Consider the following 22383-nt stretch of genomic DNA (forward strand, 5'->3'; position numbering starts at 1 on the left):
AATATTGCAATTCTCAATTCCACACACTTCATAACAAATGGGAAAAGTTAAGTTCGATATCTTTAAAATTAGTTGATCTTATCGTCTTGCTGATGCACTGTTTCTATGAAATCTATGAAATCCAATTAACAGGTGGTTATGGAGATATTCAGACAAAGTAAATGCAAGACCTGAACGTATATGGTGGGATGTATGATGTTCCACTTGTTAATATCTACTTACTTGCTAAGAAAACACCAGCGTTGCCGGTCTGTGGCAGTGCACTTGCTGAACAGTGAATCGGTCACACTAGTGTTACGGGTACAGGCAGAGCTTATGGCGGACGGTGAAAATGAACACCTACAACGCTCAACCACAGCTCTTTAAATTTGACACTAACATATCTTAAACTGCGGTACATGAGAGAGGGCACAGCATATTATAATCTCTACATGATGGGGAAGGGGAGAGAAAGATGGGAATCCAGACGTGACTTATTTACACAAATATCCTAAGATGATCCAGAATCAAACTGGATCGTGATAGCTCGCTCATTATCTTGTGGGTGACCCCTGCGGCTGGAATATATGTCACAAACCTGTGTGCTGTGGCCCATAAGCTACTCTTAACTACGACCGGTCACTCTGGGTTTAAAGCCTGAGAAACGTAGCAGTTATACTTGCTGAAGCTGCAGAATACCATTTAGGGTTCCTTTACATTAATTTCTTGTGTGTACCAAGCACGGGTAAAGCCAATCTGTTGCAGTGGAAGGTTCTTTCCACAATGAGTAGTTTGTCTCCTAGGGAAAACGTGCTCGGAATGACGGCAGCCTCATTTGGTGATAAGCAGTGTAACAATTGTTTGTAGTCATTCTATGCTGGGGTTGAAGGTGACCAAGAAGATTCCCTTGTTAAATGTGGGAAGTTTAAACGCTCTTGTTGCGGAGGACTGTACCTATATGGTTTTTTTTTCTTCATATGTTTGTTTCTCATCTCTCCTTCTCATCTGTTAACTGTTTTATTTGCCGGCTGTGAATAATCTGAAGTCCCCCCTCGGCTGCCTGGTTGAGCCGCGTTTCCAAAGCTCCACGAAGGTCATTCACTTTCAGGTTGGGGATAGGATGGAAACTGATGATTTGTGCACCATCTTTCTCAGCTTCCTCTTCTGTCCCAAGGTCCCTCTTTCTCCTCCTCAGGTCCAGGTCATTTTGTAGCTTCAGGTCTCTGTTTGATTTACCATTGTCATGCTCTGGTGCTCCTTCATCTAATGCCCCCCCTCTTATATCCTCCTTTGCTCTTATTTTGGTATCATCAGCCAATTCATTGGCCTCCAGTCGGGGATCATGTTTTACTTCTGACTGTGGGTTGGGAGCCAGGCCATGCTCTTGGCTGTCTTGGTTCACTCTCTGAACCTCTACCTGGTTTGCCCCTTGCTGTTCCTGAAGCCCTGCTTTTTCCACCTGCTCTTTCTTCTCAGGTTGTACTGCTTTGGCTACTAGGGTTCTAGCACTATGTTTAACCTCTGCTGGCTGTTCCTGCACCTTGTCCTGAGAGTGCACTGGGGCCCCAGCATCTTTGGGCTTATCAATAATTGTTTCTTGATTGAGATGTTCTTTTTTCGGTAGGACTTTGTGCTGGTCCTTTAGTGCACCTTCCTCTTGAGGAACTTGCTTTTGGATAACTGCTTCATGTTGAGGCTGTTTTTTTATGTCTGGGACATCTTGTTTTGAAGCAGGACCCTGAGGTGGATCTGCTTTGGCTTTTTGAGCTCCAGGGGGTCCTACTATCCTCTGAACACCCGGTGGTGTTAATTTCACTTCTCTATCAAGGACGTTTGGATTCTGTCTAGCTTCATGCTTTGGCTCCAGCTGCAGACCTGGCTTACGCTGCTCTTCCGCATTTTTAATTTCCACTCCTCCAGCCTTGACTTCTTCTTTACTTCTTGCTATTTCTGGAGCTTGTCCTTCTGGCTTTTCTAAACCAAAACGAAGACAACAAAAGCATTTAAGCTTGTTTCACACACATACAGCAGGCACGTAAAATGTGACTTCTAATAAATAACAATTAGTTTCTAATTTTTAAAAAAACATAAATGTCACAAATTAAAAACATGAAATCAAGCAAACGTTCTGAAATGAGGTTCCGAGGTAAACGTTGTTTTGGATTATCTTCCCATCCAATGTTTATTTCTATATTATCCTCAACATTTTTCCTGGATATCTTTCATATGCATTCTAGACACTAATCTAGTTCTTTTCCCCCAAAGTCGCTCTTTAGCTGACCACTACTGGAGGTATATATGGTCCATGGTTTCATTATTTAACTATATGGTGTTTTGAGGAATTTTCTATACTTGGCCTGCAATCTTTCCTTAAGAGTCGCCATCTACATATTCTCTCCCTTGTTATTTTTCTTGCTTTTCTGCCCACCTTGCTGTTCGTCGTCCTCCTCCTTCTGCTGGTGGATTTCCATATGCTGTTCTTTGATCACTTCCAAGAGTTTCTCTTGCTGATCCAGGAGGCGCTTCTGCTGCACCTGCTGCTCTTTGATGACTTGAAGTAAGATTGCGTGATCCAAGATCTCTGCCTTCTCAGCTTCTGAGCAAAAAATAAAACATGCAAGTTGGATATCATTTTTACCCAAAGTGAACATAAACAACAAACTACCTAGTGTTAGCGAATCTCTACAATATAATACCGGTACTCCTTGTCTGATGGTGAAAAAAGGACCGTAATAATACATAGTTGCATATGCATTACATACATATGTTAAAGAGCTAAATACAGTCTCCGCTCAGGTCAGTAAGCTGACTCTAAGGACGTATTTGGTGGTTTAGTAGCATACCTGGAGGAGAATCAATGTTATAAAAGCAATTATTCAGGGTTTGCCTTCTAGAGTACACTAAGAAAATTGAAGATAAAGACTACTTCTTATAAAGCGGAAATAAAACACCACTTGTTAAGGGGGGGACTTGGAATATCACATCACTTCCAGTGGCCAAGAAGCACAGATACAAGAAACAGACAGTTTACATCTCTAATTTCTGCCAAAAGCATAGCTTCCCCGTCCGCTGGGCAATGCTGCGCTGCATAAAACAATAAATAGTGTTTTTTCCATTAAAAAATGTGAGCAAATACATGACGTACCACAAGCCCAACAAACTCCATACCAGTGGTCAAACATCTACTATAGTGAAGATAGTGAAACACAGAAGTGCACAACACTGAAGCTCAAATTAACTGTTAATTTATTGGATAGGCAGCATTCGGGGCTGGTTAATTTGGTTTATCCAATGTTTATTAATATATACATTAAATGTACATATTCTTGAAGGACTTGGTTATAGTTTTGGGATTTTGTACTCGTTTTCTTGTGCCTCCCAAAAGAAGAAGTGAGATCAGTCTACCCCTCGGTTGCTGATAATAAGGCACCACAGGATGGAGGGGTCCTTTCCCCGGCGGAAGGCATTCTAATGCAAACAGCTTAATCCCACCACAACGAAAGCTACATTATGCAGGAAGAAAGGCAAGGTAGAAAAGGGGGTTACGGGGAACATAGAAAACTAAAATGTCTTCCTAAAATACGGGGTTAATACTCTAATTGGAAACATTAACGTAAATCCAACTTCATATGGAGAATTAATACGGGCATCTACAGCTAAACATGCATTGTGGAACACAGACAAGCTTACTTTTGGCAAGCCTCCTAAACGCCGCTGTAGGGGTTCCAGGACAGCATGTGGGGAAGGAAAACGTTAGGTCAGGTCACAATATTGCACATAAAAGCTCTCTGATGGGTTTCTTAAGAGCTCCAAGATTTTTGAGTCTTTCTTCCTTTTCTAAATCTAAGGTGACCGATCTTTCAGGCAAAGAGATTGGGAACAGGATCATTAACATTCTAATCCAACACATGGGTCATTCCAAGCCCTTGTTACAACATGACATCATGCCATTTGAAGCATGAATCTTTTGTGATCCTTGAAAGACTTATTGTTAGTGTCACATGCAGTAAACCAAATCTTTACGACACCTCTGTCCCCTGGCTATCCTTCAACACCCTCCACCTGGACCAGAATATGTGAATGGATAGAAATACAGCAGTCATACATATTAAAAGAATAAAAAGTACGGACCATATCAAACCATAACAATACAAGGAAAGAACTACTGTACAGTGATTCAAGTTTAAGATCAGACTTATGATTGGAAGTGGATGCAGGACTGTGATTTTTTGTTTATTCGTGCGTACTCTGTTAAAATTAACAAGATATTAACCAATATCGCTCTGTGCGGACTGTGTCATGGCAGAAAACATACATGGAGAGGTACCTACCTTCTTGGTTTTCGGCTGCCTTCTGTTCAGCATTGCGTTCATCATGCCCTTCAAGCTCAGCAGCCACTAGGCTTTTCTTTTCATCTGGGGGAAGAAACCCAAAAAAATATTAAAATCTTAAAAATAAGTTATACAAACTGTATTCCACCAATACCGGGAAGAATAAAATAATGCACAGCCAACTGCAGAAGAACAGTGCAAAAAGCTTATAGCTGTTGCAATAAGATAGTTTATCGCAGCTCTGTAAGACGTTTCACTGCTCTGCGCCTTAAGGATACTCTTTAAAAGGACGCTGTATCCTTACTTTCTTTCAGCTGATTCTCCAGGGCTTTTTCAAGCTCTGCCAGGTCATTCTTCTCCTTCTCTACTATATCTTCGAAGCTCTTTTTGGGATCCAAGGCATCGCTATTCTTCACAGCAGAATCTACCTCCTTGTTTAGAGGTTGTTCCTTCTGCTCAGTCTTAATTGGGGCATTATCATCCTTCTCCTCCTTGTGGTCTCCTTCTTTCTGTGGTGGCTGTTGAGGAGCCTGCTCATTCTTTTCCTCTTTGGGTAGAAGGGGCGCTTTCTCCTCGGGTTTAATATCTCCTTTCCCCTGCGCTTCTTTCAAAGCATTGTCTTCCTTGGCTTGTGAGAGCTTCTTCTCGTTGGACTCCTCAAGATCTTTCCGTTCATCCGCAGCTTCTTCTTCTCGTGGTACCGGGGGTTCGTGTCTGTGAGCTTCACCCACGGGAACCGCGATATCACCTAATTTGCAAGAAAGAAGCGTGTCAAAGGAAAGTGTGGGAAGAGATAAAACCATTGAGGGAATAACATCACGAAAAGCACTCAACTGACAAAAGTTGAGAGGCCAACTGTGGAACATACATATTATATATGGGGTGTACAAAGCAAAGGTATCACAGAACAAATGACGCAAAAAAAAAAATATAAAAGAGTTGCCCAAGGCAACGGAAAAGGAAAAGTGTATGGTTTAAGTAAAACTTCTAAGCATGTTCTGAGATTGATTCCCAGCTCTTTGAGAGATTAGTATTACATGGAAGTAGAACTCCTATTTAAACCACTAGGAACTGTCTGCTGCTGCTGTATGGAATTGGGGTAAAGTGGCAGGTCTGAGCATGGACGGCCTATTTTCATCTGGATAGCGCAGTGATTTAAGTGGCGTTCACAAATAACCCCTTCAAAACGTTAGAGTGATTTGAAGTGTTGATCGTTAACATAGAATAGGAGAGCATAGAAAATAACACCTGCACCTTAGGCTCAAAAATGATCCTCCCCGGCAAAAAATGCTGTAACATTGATAGGCCTTTAAATCAAGGCCCCAGCCCTAGGTACCTTGATTAGGACGGTCAAGCTGATCCTCCTCCTTTTTCTTCTTGCCTTCTTCCTGCTGGGGTACTTCAATAGGTCCTTTAATCTGGGGTTGTTCCACCTCTGGCTTCTGAGGGGGTAGCTTGGGTTTGTCTATTTCATCGGCTGGCTCATCCACCTTAGGTTTATCAACTGCAGAAAGAAGAGTTACAGGGTCTCAGACAAAATAAAAAAGTCTGCATGTTGTTCTCTTGGTACCGAGCGCTGTAGTATCCAAGGACTGCCAGCAGAGGGCAATGCTGAGCTATCCAATCAGATGGACGTGTTTTGCTTACACAACACGCTACATAAAATGCAGAACATGTATGCACTCGAGCAAAAGTTAATCAGCACATGCAAAAGTGCCCACACGCCATGAGGATCACCTGCATGTTTTAACGGCATTAAATATATATCTTATAATGGAGAGGAATAATCATATAGAACGTGAGAACAGGAAGTTAAGACCGCTGCTCCTATGGTATACAAATAAAGTGGGATTATATATACCGTATATATATATATATATATATCAATAATTTAATCTATAAATACCACTGCAGAGGTTTATTAAGGCGCTGAATTTAAAAATCTTTAGAGAAAAGCAAGAAGTTTACTTTAAGCTCCTCCCCCCTCCCATACTCCACTCTGCCTCCTGTCAGCAACGGAGGTTCACAAGGCACCAGGGAGCCGGGTAGAGAGGCAGAGTGGTGTATGGGAGGGTGGCTCCCATACACCCCTCTGACTCCTCCCCCCTCCCATACATCACTCTGCCTCTCTCCCGACTCCCTGGTGTTTTGTGAACCTCCGTTGAGGCAGAGTGGGAGGAGGCAGAGTGGAGTATGGGAGGGGGGAGGAGGCAAAGTGGAGTATGGGAGGGGCCAGAGTGGTGTATGGGAGGGGGAGGAGCCAGAGTGGTGTATGGGAGGGGGAGGAGGCAAAGTCTCTGACTCCTCCCCCTCCCATACACCTCTCTGCCTCTCTCACGACTCCCTGGTATTTTGTGAACCTCCGTTGCTGACAGGCACTTTCACTGCAGCTTCATAGAAGCCTCAGCGTAAGTGAAGGGCAGTAACGGAGGCTGTCTGCAGGAGACCTCGATTCTCTGTCAGCCGGTGGGGGTCTGTATCGCACAGACAGCCTCCGTTACTGCCCTTCACTTACGCTGAGGCTTCTATGAAGCTGCAGTGAAAGTGCCTGTCAGCAACGGAGGTTCACAATGTTATAATCCGATCTCTGTTTGAGGTCGGATTATATAAGGAGAGGAGTTTTTCAGAGCATTTGCTCTGGAAAAAACCTCTTTTTATAATCGATAAAAATCGATTCGACTAATCGATAATGAAAATCGTTGTAACGATTTTCATTATCGATTATTATCGATTTTATCGATTAGTTGTTTCAGCCCTAAAAGCGATATCACATAAGACTATGCAATAAATGCCTTGAGATCAGAAGATGACATTTATTGTAACAATAATTAGTAAAAGATACTTTTCATTGCTACATTGTATGGAATTTCCAGTCCCCCCCTCCCCCCCATGGCCCTTCCTCCCAAGGTTGTGTTTCAAACATAGATATGATTATAGAAAATGGTGATGACAGAGTCCCTTTTAACAGTCAGGGTTGGTAAACAGGACGCAAATGATTGTCCCTTGCGGACACCTCGGAGAGGAGCGACACTTTGCCCTCTCGTTCTCTCCCATACAATGCCAGGAAGCAGCTGGACAGCGCAGATTCCGAACTATAATCATTAAACTTCAGGTCGGGGAACAGGAGGGCTAGACCCAGAACAATAATCCAAAATAATCCCAAATTACATTTACAATACTCTTCGAAGGATACCCATATTTAGTTTTAAGGTCTTATCTCGCAAAGACAAGAAAAATAAAAAGCTCTTGTAGAATTAAGCGACAAAATGACAGGTCTTCTGAAACGGTGTGAAACGCGTCGGAAAGGGGGGTGGTCGACAATATTTTCCACCGGAATTTTTAGAAGAAACAAAAATATACGGAAGTTTTAGCAAATGTCTAAACGGATTTTGGGGGAAAAAAACCCAATCTTAATCTAAGGTGTTTCTCATCCCACTACTCATGGTCTTTGGGACCTTAGAAACTCGCCAGTAGTGAATGTAAAGACGATGAGAAATAACTGAAGGTCTGTTGTGTGCCGTTATATCCTAAAAAGTCCCTACGTCTTTGTCTTGTATGAAGTCTTATCTCTCGTGTGTTCTTCCGCATATCCAGAAGTCTCCCCCAGCTCCAGCCCAACTTGAAATGCAGCTGTGATTGGGAGGGGTGTGATGTCAAGATTAAATGAAAATGCATTAAAAAAAAAAAAAAAAAATTTAAAAAGATTGCATTCAATCTACTTTGGGATTTAAAGAATCTTGGAACGTCCCTCGTCTTTCCACACGCCGGCACAGAGACACTCCCCAAACTAACTGCCGATGGAAATTTTATTGTTGACCTTGTGTGTTAAAAATAACTAATTGTAATAAACTTTTAATAAGGCAGAGTTAACTAGGGAAAAAAAATGATGGAATTTAATAAAAAAATATTATTTTTGGAAATAAATTCCTCCAAAATGAGAAATATATGTGCTGTGCCTTCTTTTAGAAAATGTTAAAGGGACAGCCAAACTTGTCACAATCAGGCGCGACCGTCCCTCTTTTTCTTTCAAAAGAATAAAAGTCGGAAGAAAAAAAAAAAATCAAAGAGATTGTAAACATAAAGTTATTATAAATAACTTTTTCCAATCCTGGTAATACGTGTGAATGTAAGGGATATGGTTTCACCTATTTATTCTTTTAAGTGCTAGATTATGATGTTATCAGCAATGAAGGTAACAGGAAACAAGTGTCACTTCGTAAAGGAAATCGGAAGCTTCTATTCCCAGAACAACGCACTGTTTTAGATCAGCTTTGTAAGGCATCATATACAATAGCCCGGCAACCCAATATGGCTGCCCAGACAACAAAAAACACAGGAAATCTACAACAAAAGGCTTTATGGGGTTTTTTTAAGTGTCTGTGCCCCCTTTAGCCTTCCGTCTGTAATCGGTCCCTCTTCTCAGCTATTAATTTTTCGAACATTAGGGTTACCAACAATCTGTTGTGTGTAGAAAGCCAGGGTCATGGGCTACACAAAATCAGGATATGCTGCCATTCAAATGCCTTCCCGGGGTTAAGGAACCGCGGAGGCAGAGTCAGCTGTGTGGATACGGCAATACCTGATATTTTGGGAAGGTTCTGGTCCAGTTTGATGTCATCATTTTTTAATTCACCGATGTCCTGCCGACCGGACTTGGACTGGGTAGGCACAGCCATTGTTGCGTAGGTACTGATCACGAGGATCACCAGGCCTACCCCTAGGATAAACTGCAGGGGGACAACAAAAAATATGTAAGACTTGTATATATCGCTAGCAATGTTGTTTAAAGAGCAAATTATTTTACCCCGTGCAATCAGGATGACCCGCTGTCTATTAAAGGTCCAGTCCCACCTGAGCAAAACATTCATTGCACTCTTTAGCACGCACCCCACAAATAAGCTTTATTGTTTCCTTCGAAGGTACTCTTACAAACCCAGCACAAACTTTTAAAAGATTTTTCCCTGTTTCAATGGAAACAGTCGATCAGCGCCTGCTTTTAGGTCACATGACAATTAAGCATTCCAGGCAAAAACTATGAAAGAGGACGAGATGTTTTCTACGCCGTCAGCATTCACTAGAAAACAATTTTAGCAAATGTCTCCCAATTTTGCTAATCTCGTGAAATTCAATGAATCATTAAATCCCAGCTGTTCTTCCATATCAGCTCTTCCTCTGCAAACAGGAAGTGGTGTGCAGGAAATGCGATAGCCCTCCCTTCGACTTCCTGCAGATAGCTCCCCCCGGCCTTCAAACTAAACGAGTATATGGTTTTACCGATCACAGTTGCTTTGGGGGAGGGGGGGGGGAGTTAAAATTACCCCATACAGCTCCTTCCCCTAAATTCCCGTACCAAATTCTAATCCCATGCGAAGTATGTTAAGCCATTCCCGGCCCACAGTCGTAACGTGGTTGGGCTCTGCTGTCACGACCTGACCCAGATTTCCAAACGCTTCAGTAATGTTTCCCTTTCCTCTGTTTTTCCTGCACGTCCTCCATCCTCAGCTCAGCTGTTCAGGGGTCAGGCCATAGAGAGCAATTTCCATGTCTGACACGCCAAAGCATAGCCTGCCGGGAGATACTCAGTATCTGCCTCCATGTCATAAGCTCATCTGAGCAAAGCACACCTCTCCTTTTGTTGCATAAGACCCTGCTTCTTCTGTGGAATATGACGGCGCTATATAAATCAATAAATAATAATGATAATATGAGGGGCTCGAGGCAATGCACTTGGCGAGTAGGTGCTCTCTTACCATAAAGCGGAGACAAAGTGGTAGTTAATTGAACTTTAATATATTTCCAATACACTGCAGATGTATGTTGTGGTTCCTCTCCAATTGTAATCATACACATGTAGGGGGTTAGCTACCCCCAGACAGCCTTTGGTGGGTAGGGAATGGCCAGAGGCAGAAGTGGAGGGGTAGTGAACAAGACGGAACGCAGCAGAGACTGACCAGGAGACCCAGGGAAGCAAGACTTTGCCCTGAGACTTCTAGTCAAACATAAAGAGTGCTCGGGTAAAGATGTCCTAATCCCAGATTATTATTATTTATTGTTTTATATAGCGCCATCAAATTCCATATGGCTGTACAAAGGGTAGACTGGATATAACATGTATATAACATAACAATATGACTTACAGAAACAACAGGTGAGGAGGGCCCTGATCAAAGGAGCTTACGATCTAGATGTGTCAGGCGGTGTCAGCCCATCTCAAGTAGCCTAAGTTAGTTACTGGCTGTGCATTATTTGTAGTATCAGATTCTGCATCCTGTACGGTGTGGCTCTATACATATTTGTGATACAGTTTATCTTATATCCCCCCTTTGGATGGGGGGGGTGAGAAATAAAACATATAGGTGGATGAGATAAATGAACTGTTAAGTTACTAAAATGTAGTCTAATGTATAAAAGTAAAACAAAGCTATCACGGAAACGTACAGACTTTGTGTTTATTGTAATAAATGATGTGAGGCTGCAAACAAAGGCAGGCCATGTGTCTCATACATTAATGTGCAGATGTATAGTTTATAGCATATCACCTGTTACAATAGAGCGGATAGGTAGGGACGGAACAAGCCCCCAGTGTTAAATGCCTACAACAGTATCTCCGTCTTTATTTCTTGGTCAGCAAAAACTTTACGACATCTTTGAAGGTTTTTTTTTTATGATCTGACTCTTTAGAGCTGGTCCCCAGAGTCTGTCGCTCTTTGAGGCCACCAGCTGATAGCTTTGCAGGCTGCAGTTGGAGACAACTTTAAGATTGATAAGCCCTTCACGATTCCCATCACTGCACAGCCCTGTTGCCCTTTTCAACTTCCGTTTGCCTGCGTGGACACTCACTCTGCCTTTTAACTGAGCCAGTCAAGGCGTGGGGGCTTCCTGCCGGTTGTAATTAACAACTCGTTGGCAGAATTATAAGGAGTTGGCGGTCCAGCTGTAACATCTGGACTGCACGGGTCTCAAGACATTTAACTGGCCTGCAGCTCTGCTCCTGAGCAGAAAAAGGGTCCATCGTACGCCCCCACCATCTTGATCTGACCTCCAACTGCAAATCTTTCTTACCGAAATAAACTTAGAAGGAAGAGGCCCAGAGCAAGCTGTGGTTAATGTACAGAGTCATGGACCACTGACCTGAGATGAAAGGCCCTTCTTGTGGATCTTCTTGTAGATGAGAGCTGGACAAATGAAGCAGATCAAACTACCCATGGTCGCTCCTGTGACACCAAGTATTGTCTCCACTGGCAACGGGAAGAAATAAATAGTATTTTTTTTTTTTTATTATGAATTCTGCTTGATCACAATATATACAGAAATTGAACAGCTTCCAATACCCTGCTCTTCCACTATAATCTTATACCCATAGCTTGTGTCTCTCTATGAAGAGATCATTCAGTTACCCCATTTTCGCAGACCACAGCTGCTCACACAGGCTTGTTTTTTTTCTTTTTGGGTCCAAGTATGCAAAGAGCAAGCCCCCCCCCCAAAAAAAAAATCATAGGCAAGTCTTGGTTAAAAGAATAAATGTAGGATTTTAAAAATCTAGCTCCGCCCACTTTATCTGATATGCAAATTATCTGCGATCTGGCTAGTCATCTGCATAGGAGGCTGCATGTTAATGTAATACAGGAAGAAGATCCATTCCTTTGATCTATACAAAGGCTACATTTTGCCTTTGTCTTCACACTTGTCTTGGACTTTGTTAGGTAATTGAGGGGACTAATTCACAGCAGAGAACATTGTGCAAACAAATAATACACTTGGTCACGTTATCAAATGAATGCACTTACCATTGGGAATAAGTATTCCTCCCAGCATGGTCCCAAATACCACGGACAAGGTGAGGACCTTAAAGCGCAAGGGGGGCATATAGCCACCTGCAGCAAACGTGCCATCCTTTTGTTGCTGAGAAAAAAACAAAACGGCAAGGGTCAGGAATTAGGTTCTTGTTACAACAGGGTTCACGTAATGCAGGAACTTTCATCCTTTCCAAACTAAACAGCGTCTTATGACATGTGGGTGGGAAGCGAAGAAACAGCTTCGCTCTCCAATATTTCAATGTGTTTCAATGTTGTTGACCTCTGCCCCTTCACCTTTCACAGTCCTACCTAGGTCCAGGACCGATATACACCCAGCCCCTTTTTAAGCGCACCGCCAGAATTGAAAGTGTCCTTTGGAAGTAGCCCCATTCCATTTTTATTTTTCAATAATTTTATTATTTTTTTATTTTTTTTTTTTAAATCATAATTTTATTTTTAATACATTTAATTAAATAGGTACTGAAGTGAAAAGATGCACTCTAAAAAATGAACCGCATTCTAAGATCCAATGCTTTCTAAGATAAAATAAGGCTGGCTGGTGCTGGTAATGCCACAACAGGGCAGAAACACAAGACTCTGCCCCCCCTCCATGTGAAATTAGTGCTCATTAATGTATATGGAGCAAATACACACAATTCTGCTCAAAATATGAGCCAGTGGTAATATAACACACCTTGTGTGTAATCAGTAATAATATATCAGCAGATTGGGTCCGGTTTCAAAAGGCTCACTCCTGCACCTAAAAGCGTTTTGGGGGCCAACATCACACAATTCTGTGTTACACCCCAGGAGGGGGAGATCACGCCGAGCACTTGGAGAGCTAAACGAGACTGCATCAGGGTGTCTGATGTGTGCAGAAGGTTCCACGTAGGCTCCTGTGTCTGGTTACAATTCGACACACGCAGAAAGGAGTGTGCCATTTGCTTTTACGTCTCTGTGTCCTATAATCCGACACGTGCTGAGAGAGGAAGCCCGCTTCGTGTATTCCCCTGTGACTCGTTGCAATGTGACATCCAGATGGAAGATCTCTATCATGTGTCTGACAGTTTAATGTCTTCTCTATTCTCTTTTTAATGAAAGATTCCATGCATGATTCCGGTAGATATGTAAAAACTCAGGAAAAACAAATCACCCCCCCCAAAAAAAATAATTCTCTTTTTATCTCATAAATCCATTTTCGTTATTAAAAAAAATCCACTTTTTTAACATGATAATTTTTACTTTTCTCGTACTCACCTGCTGCTCAAACAGTAGCGTGTTTAGGGCTTGTCGGCAAGGCAAGATCATCATGGGGAAACCAACGGCCACGGACATCATGAAGCCCACCTGGATCATTTCGGTCACCAGGTTAGAGTTAAAATTCACCAGCACATTTCCGGCAATGGTTTCTGTAAAACTAACGTAGCCGAAGAAGCCAACCTGGGGGGGGGGGGGGGGTAGAGGAAGCAGAGGATTACATTGACAATCAAATCAGAACTTAGTGCACACCCAGGTCCAACTTGGCAGGACTCATCAGATGAACTTGGTGCTGTTCCTTGACATATGGTACTCCACCAAGCTTAATGGCCAGTCCAGCTGACTTCATATGTAGGGCACATACAAACAGCATGCCTTCACGTCAGTAATAAAACTAGGAATTCAGTAAACGCACCCTTAGGCGTATTATCAGTTACAATTTATGAACCTTTGTGTACATTTAAAGTTGCCTTAGAAGCAAAGGAACAAGAACGTGACTTCCGTTCTACTGGCGCTAAGATCTTAATATATCCCACAGAGGACACTGCGGTAAAATGCATGGCGGACAGCTTTTTAATCTACTGGTTTATTAATCAAAGACAAATACAATGAAACTTACCGTTATATAAAAGATGGTCACCACGTTCAGGGATGATGCAAAGATGGAGCTCATTATTTTAACAGAGGGCTCGTCCAGTATGTCGTAGGTCGGCAGGACTTGGCTAGGAAGAAGCACAAATCTTAGTGTGAAGGATTAGATATACCAGATGCTGAAACACATTTTAGATTTTTAATATTTTCAAATATGGCATAGCTTATGTGCCGAGCCACTTTGTGGCTACCAGCGGCATACGCTGCCTTTACATCTTAAATGGGAACGGTCATCATCATAACTTTTTACCAAAACTAAATTATTTTAGCTTTGATGAGAATTTATCATATACGACGGCTGAGCCGAAATAACATTTATTAATTTCAGAGGAGCTCATTCGATGCAGTAAAGCTGCCTCCAGGGGACATACCTCCCAAAAAGTATTAACTCAATGAAAACGCCAGACCACAATATAATTAAAAGAAAACCAGGGATCAGGTGATTTTCTACTATAAGAAGCCAGCACCTCTTCCCTCTTGAAACCAAGCTGGAGAGACAGGTTGTTAAACTGGAAGTCTTTCCTAACAAAATATCAGTTTTAAGAGCACAATCCCTCTTCTTTCGCTGACCATTATAAAATGTAGCTGCTCCTATATGTGAGGGGCCGGGGGCCGATAGATCCCAATGAGGGTGTTGGGGACATGCAGCATGCTATCACTGGGGATCTATAGCATTTGGTTTCAAAGTCCCTTTAAACCTCTTAGGGTCAATGCCATGCTGCCAAGATAGTGAGGGGCTTATTGATCCTTTTGCGACATGGAATGCCCTGCAGAGCCAATATAGAGTCTGTATAGTACGGATTAGCAAGACTGCGGTATAGGCTACCATTAGCCCTTAAGGTCCTAAGGAAACTAGCAATCCAGAAACATGTCCAGCTTGACGTCAATATATAATAATATAATATTATTATTATAATATATACAATAATATATCAAGCTCATATAATATTATTATTATATATACAATAATATATCAAGCTCTGTCCCTGGATTTCTAGTTTCCTTACTTTCATATTCACCAATGCACTTTTTCTACCAGATAATTATAACATGGCGAGGTCACAGAATTTTTTATATAGACTGCGAGCTCTTCTAAGAAAGGCTCCCGCTGGCGTTAAGTTTTGGGCATCATTCCTGCAGTGTAAAGAATTATTTTTTATTATTATGCCTTAGAGAGGTGTTTTTTGAATGGTATTCGCCGAGTATGCACTGACTTCTTGCTCTGTTGTATGTATTTACTGGCCAACATCTTACTAGCAGCACCCCAGGAATTCTGTCGACTCCAAGGTCCAGAATTTGATGATGTCATTGACATGATGAGAACTAAAAATGGTACGCAAAATCCTGGGCATGTAGTCGTAGTTACTGGGGTGCCAACGGGCCCTCCTTACCGAGGAGGTGAGATCGAGCAAGATGGCAGATGAAACCAAGTGAAAGATCGAACAAATAAGCATGCGGCTCATGTTCATGGGAACAATGTGGAAATCTCCCTGGTCTATCCTTTAAGCCTATTTTTACAAGCAGTGTTTAGAGAGTGTTGTCAGCAGAACTCCCAGGACGGGGGATGCTTAGTAAAAGTGCTGAGAGACAGATGGGCCCCCCGGACTCCCCCGTCTTCTCTCTAAAGCCATAATTATCAAAACACAGTTCCTCCCGAGCCCGCTGCCGGAGACACACGCAGATATGCTTTCAGAGAACTCGGCATCGCTGAATGAGAATACAGCAGTAACCGCTTTCTGATAAGAGACAGGAGACACACAAACCCCCCAAACTAAAGAGAATGTCCGAAAACTCAATTCATAGCCTTGGATCTGCTCAGATCTGCTCAGCAGTCTAAAAGATGCTACGATGTAATCAGAAAATTTATGGTCGATAAACGATTCCGTTGTAAAGCTCCAGGTGTATCGAGTCTAAGGTTTCGTGGGACCGTTGAGCTACTGTTCACGCAAAGCCAAGCCCCGTGAGTTATACAAAAGGACCGTGTTGACTGCATTCAGGCGGTATGACAAAATAGGAATACTTACGACTGGCAGGCAAACGACATGCCAAAGATGGGAATGCAACGGAATATTCCTTCCCAGCGGACGTAACTGACCTGCTGCAGCCACTTCCCGCTGACGAGGCCGTGTTTGAAGGAGGAAAGCACTATCTGCGAGAAAGAAGAACAAGATTTAAAAAGATGGGGAATTATAATAATAATAACCTGTATGTTGGGTTTCTTACTTAATCAGCTGCGTTGCTGTTCTATTGTGGCTGTGTTATAGTTGCCTTTTGGGGAATAATAGGAGGGATCAGTCTTAATCACCTAGAGGATCCATCTGACTAATGAAGGTCACGGGGGACAGTCAGTCCAGTTGGGTGTTTGAGTAGAGAATGTGACCCAGAGATCATGTGACTGCCAACAATGGCTGCCTCCAGATAAAGGGAGTTCGTTTTTTTTTAATTATTTTTTTTAAAGCCAGTTTTATTCAGTGTCACAATTTTACTACAGAACTGCATTTAATTCTCACAATATAACAGAGGTCTTCACCTTTAAATGACTTAAATATTCCACAAGGTAGTACAAGGGGAAAGACACGCATCACATAACTTCCACCTCTTTTTTACGCACAACCTTTAATACACCGGAAAAGAACCCTTCAGCGTATTGTTAATGCCCGGGTAGGAACATTTCTGTGAGTACCTTCTTCCTGGATCTTGTAGTTACGCACAGAGCAGACTAGGCAATCAGACGTGCACCTTATATATAAACCGGCGGTTTACAGGAAAAAGCAGTCTCAGAACATTGAATATATGAATGGACAATGAACACACACACTGCCTGATTACCGGAGCATTACCATGAAATGGATTTAATGCCCCATTCAAATTGAAATCACAAATGCGTGGATAACAATGTCCATTAGAGGTAGAGTATGACAATCGCTGGCAAAATGGTAAAAGTTATACTTACTAACATATGAATGTATCCCGTTCTCGATATGTGACCTGTGTCGCTTCTAATTTTCAAAACATATTCCAACTTCATGTTACCAGCCCAAAACACCCCTTTAGAAGTCTACTTGTGTATTCAAGTCTCACATAGATCTCTGTGGAAAGACTCTAATGAGGTCCATCCATCAGCTCGCCCCTAGCACTGTTGGTTTGGCAGGTAAAGAATCCAAAAGCGCACAAAGAGCAGTGCAAGCTTTAACATGCAAGCTTGTCTTGAAGATATGAGTAGCTGCAACTTCCATGTAGGTGAGCGCTGACATAACTTAACAAGTACAAGTTGTCTGTTAAATAGAATATTATATATATATATATATATATATATATATATATATATATATATATATATATATATATATAGTAAATGGCAACGCTGCCCACCCTAGAGCTCTAATGATGCCAAATTGGCACTGTCACTTTAATTTGTTTTTCTTAACTTTTTCATCTTGGTTCTGTTGCCCCAAATTGACAACATTCTAACTCACCACAAACATGAAGACCGTGTAGAACATGAGTGCCATAGCGCTGAACGACTGGATGGAGGCCATCATGTTACGCTGGAGGCTGAGCGGAAGGACGATACACAGAGAGACGGCAATCAAGAGGAAAACTCGGAATCCTTCGCTCACCTACAGAACAAAACAGGCATTCAGGGCACCGACCAGATGACAAAATATTGTACGGCAAAGTTACCAAACCACTGCCCATGGGGAAAATTGTTACTAAAAGCAAAACAGCAGATTCCCATCCGTACCAAAAAGGACAGTTACATTATAGAAACCCCGTCATTAATCTCATATAGCATCAGCACTTTCTACAGACTCTGACTGTAAGGGAACCATTAATGAAAGAGGACAACCCATCAATATCCATCATATATGGGCTCTAAGCGGCAATCTGAGCTGGACTTAGCAAATAATGCGTATAGTTTTTACCTGAAGACCAAGCAGTCGGGCAAAAAAAGCGGAGCCCAGGTCTCCGATGACGACGTAGAACGCAATGCAGGTACCCAGCATCAATCCAATCATACTGAGAGACAGAGGGGAAAATACAAAAGGTTGTTTCCATTCACAAAGACATTTGAAGAATGACAATCACTAAAATAGCCATTAAAATGAAGTTCTTAACTATTGTATGGAGTTTTTCGTCTTTAGTCTTGGGACTGTTGGAAATACAGCCATAGAGAGAGACGTAATAATAAGGTCTGCCCCGTAATTCTACCAGTAAAAACCATACAGAGGTGTCATGGAGGCGCTTGATACTTTAAGTGCATTTCTATTGCCAGAGACACTAAGGAGTTTATTCACTAAAGAGTTTGGCAGGACAGTGATGGTTTCCACTCCCTCACTTCACTACTTGCCACGAAGGGCCAACACTGTCAAGTCTCTCTAGCAAGAAGGGATGAGCTGGCCCTGCATAATGTATAATTCAATGGGCGAGGAGACATCGCAATGATTTAACTATGCATATTACAGGGCTATTCGTGCACTAGAAGTTCCCCGGGGGATGAATCTTAAAAAAAGAGGGTTTCTTCTGCATTTTGGTTTATGGGTGTCTAGAACGGGTCCTATCTGCTGTTAAAGTCTACGTTTCTAATCCAACATTGTGATCTGCTGCGGAAAAAACAGCGTGAATCCACTGCAAGAATAAAACTACCACCGCCAATATAACAAACCCTTTTCTGGATATTTACCTGGTCTCCACGAGCATTTTCCCGGCTTTTCCGTACGCGTGGAAAGCTGGAGGAAGGAAGGAAACGGCGTTAGCGAGAGCATTCGCCGCGGGGTACGAGTGGGAAAAGAACTTGGCAAGGTGTCTATAATTAGCCAGCCCCGTCATCAACCCAGTTCATTTGATCTCGCGGCGAATTTAATTAACCTGAAACTTGCGGAGATGCTTATGATGGGGATATGATTTCTTTCTGCTGTGTTCTCATGAGCCTTCTTTTTGACCCGTTTAAATAGTCTTAAAGGGGAAATGCAACCTATAAGAGGGGATAACCTGAAGTGATTAAACGCGTATAAAACACGCTTAGGGGGTGTTTATTTCATTGATGTGCATTGGAAGATTTTAGGCTGCTAATAACCTTCCAACGCAAAGAGGCAATAACACTTTATAGGCGAGATATTATTAGAATAGATAATAAAACCTGGCTCCGACTTCATAATAAAGTTTTCCCCTTTAAACGGTCAATTGTGGATCAGGACATCGTGTTCCAATTTCGAAACACTACTAACCTTTGAATCATTTTAGGTTATTAACCAAGTTTCATCCTCCAGATTGTAAGTTTGCCGGCAGAGCTCTTTTAGATCATGTATCGGTTCGTCTTAGTCTGTCCGTTCTAGTTTTGGCTGACCCTTTAAACGCACGGTCAGTAAGAACCCCCGCGGAAATTGTGAGCTATATCCCGTTAAAAAGGAATCGTCACAAAGGATACCAAAAATTAATTAAATTCACTAGAAACCATCTGTCGTCCGCATTATTATTATTATTTTTATCTCACGTTTTAGTTTTTGGTTCTTAGGTGCATCAAGTCTACTTCCTTGAATCTGCCGTTGTGTTTGCAGAATAAAATTGTCTTAGTATGTCAATTCTCGTCTTGTCATACGTTGTGAATATATATATATATATATAGATATACACACATATATTCAAGATGTGTATATATTGTATTAAGTTGTTGGTGCCATATAAATAAAAGATAATAATATTAATAATATGGCACTCCTACATAAACTACAAAAGATATGTCATTTTAAGTGAAAAAAAACACAATTAATATGCTAGAAACATTAATACGAATGTTACTAAATACAGCAGAAAAGACAGCAACGCAAGGGAGTGCCCTGGATCGATCCATCAATAGCATTTTATCCCAGTTTGTAATGGGACGGGAAAGAAATCTTGCTAAAGCAGATACAAAGGTGACTGTGGGAACATAACAAAGGAAGGGAGTGACGGGGATTATCCGGGGGGCCGCAGGGAGTGTAACCCTGGAAATATAAGTTTCGCTTTAAATGGTGTTGAAGTTAAGAACTGATGTTGGAATATGGAACAAAAGTTATTGCTGGAAAGGGTGAGATCGGAGACCGTAGAGACCAGAAACACCGCTGAGACTTGTGAAGGAGAAGGGAATGGAAAGTTTGTGGATGTACACCAATACACTGATCCATATGTCTACACACACACATATATATATATATATATATATATGTGTATGCGTGTGTGTGTGTGTGTGTGTGTGTGTGTAAGCATTTCTTGTATGTAAGAAACATGTGTATGTAAGAAACATGTATATGTAAGAAACATGTATATGTAAGAAACATGTGTAGACCAGTTTCTTTTTATAAGCATCTTGGGATTTGCTGCTCTGATTTAATGAAAGAGAATTCCGAACTAAATTCACTTACAATTTGTCCTATAAAAAAAAATCACTGTGAGAAAAATTTCACTGGGAAGGTCATGTAAGGCTCTGTCATGTGAAGAAAAATATCATATCCACATTCCCTCGTTCCCAGGGCCAATAAGAACCCAAATGTTATTATTACCAAGGTCCTAATCTGGTACCGGCTGGGACATGGCAGGTATAGCAGTAATTAAATGCCTAACCACAAGGTAGTTTGTCCAGTACAATAGAAGATGAGGAATTAAGAGAAGGGAGATAATGTGGCATAAGGTGGCAAAGTCACTACGTCTCATTAATTTTCTGGCCATGAAATTTTCTGCCACTCCCACCCTTTCAATGGCTGCCTGAACTGATCAACAACAATCAGCAACTTAACAGGAGAGAGAACGGAATGAAGAGGAAAAATAATGAAGACCCTGGGAACAGAAAGTTGAAATAGCAGCTCCTGTGGCATACCCACGGGGTGAGTACACATAGACTATTAATTTTAGTCCGTAAGCGCTGTTATATTTAGAATTCTAAAAGGGGAAAGGGGGTGCAATCACATTAAGGTCCTACATGCAGCCAGTCAGACAAAATATATGTTGTTTTTCCTACATGGTCTCCTGTTTATAGTGCAAAACCTTTGCAACCTTCAGCTGCTGTCTCAACAGCATTAAATGTGTCTGAAATAAGTGTGCAGAAACACCTCTCGGCATAAACCCAGAATGCACTGCTCTAACACGAGACACGTGCAAATAAAAAATACATACGTGATAGCGCAATGCACACGGACTGTTTATATGTTGCATGGAGTGGTTTCTATAGTTGTATGGTCAAGCGAAGCCACGGTCAACCAGAAACTCTCCAGCAGTTGAAGAACCATGAGTCTCATCCAGCCCAAGAATCACAGGGGATGGAATTGAAAAGAAGCTGGAGAGCCACTTAGTGACTAGCCACGGGCTAACTCCTCCGAACGTATTGTAGTTCTCACCAAGGCCAGCATACGTCCGTCTCTTGCTGACACTGGCCGATTTCACCAGGAACATGCAGGACTGATGGGTCATCCAGCAACACAGCATGAGCAGTAAACTGCCCAGGAGAATCCCACACTGTATGGATCAAAAAATAAAAAGATCTTAAGACACAAACAAAACAATGACTACATTTACACATTAAAGGCCATTTTATTTGATACCCTGAAAGATTATGTCCCTAGCCAAATAGTTCTTAGTTCTACAATTCATACACGCCAAACATACATAATAAATCCCACTTATTACATGCCAGGGAAAAAAATTACTAGCCATTTAATGCAGTTAACGACTATGATTGTTCTTGGAAATTTAGGAAATATATGTTTTATTGTGCAGGGCCCCCCTTGCTTGTTGTTATTTGAATTATGTTAGTACTTGTTATATATTTATAATTATTATTATTTATTTACCGCGCTATATAAAATAAATATCCATGTTACAATTGCCAAAACATGCGATTGATAGTAACAAAAATGTTTATACATATATGGACCCATCGTACAGCGCTACGGAATATGATGGCGCTATAAAAAGCAATAAATAATAATAATAATGAAGACGATCCAGACAGCGTCACAGACTCACCTGCTTGAAACAGAACGGCATTGTTAAAACGCTGACTCCTACTATGCTGTTCACTATATTCATGATGAGTCCCCAGGTTGAAGTTGCCATGTTTGTGTTTACGAAGCTCGACGTCAAAATATGTTTATATATATTATTATCTTATACTACAAAGATATAAAATGCACAAAAATAATTTGCTTTGTTGATAAGTCCTTGGAATTTAAAATAAACCTTTCACAAGAACAGTCGGGAGGAAAAATAAACAGGACGGAACGGAAACACTCAAGTTTGGAATATCTGTCAAAAACAGATCTCTAGAAAAAGAAAAGTTTATAAAATACGGAGTGTTTTTCTGTAAATACATATAAATTTATATGGATTTATTGAAA

At 41.5% G+C, this 22383-nt stretch overlaps 1 protein-coding gene across 1 annotated transcript; it reads right to left on the minus strand.

Moving 5' to 3' along the window:
* Positions 1–967: 967 nt before the first annotated feature.
* LOC149278712 (putative sodium-coupled neutral amino acid transporter 10) lies at positions 968–22102 on the minus strand. The gene is made up of 16 exons (XM_089501797.1): positions 22013–22102; positions 21385–21502; positions 18699–18744; positions 17941–18034; positions 17491–17634; positions 16039–16163; positions 13983–14085; positions 13364–13546; positions 12098–12212; positions 11442–11548; positions 8890–9037; positions 5647–5814; positions 4615–5058; positions 4311–4394; positions 2408–2575; positions 968–1953 (listed from the first exon to the last, which is right to left on the minus strand). The coding sequence occupies exons 1-16, from the start codon at positions 22100–22102 to the stop codon at positions 968–970; spliced, it is 3123 nt and encodes a 1040-aa protein (XP_089357923.1).
* Positions 22103–22383: the final 281 nt, after the last annotated feature.

This window comes from Sceloporus occidentalis, unplaced genomic scaffold (assembly GCF_023333645.1).
Source record: "Sceloporus occidentalis isolate IW3139 unplaced genomic scaffold, rSceOcc1.0.p SCAF_182, whole genome shotgun sequence".
In the NCBI taxonomy this organism is placed as follows: Eukaryota; Metazoa; Chordata; class Lepidosauria; order Squamata; family Phrynosomatidae; genus Sceloporus; species Sceloporus occidentalis.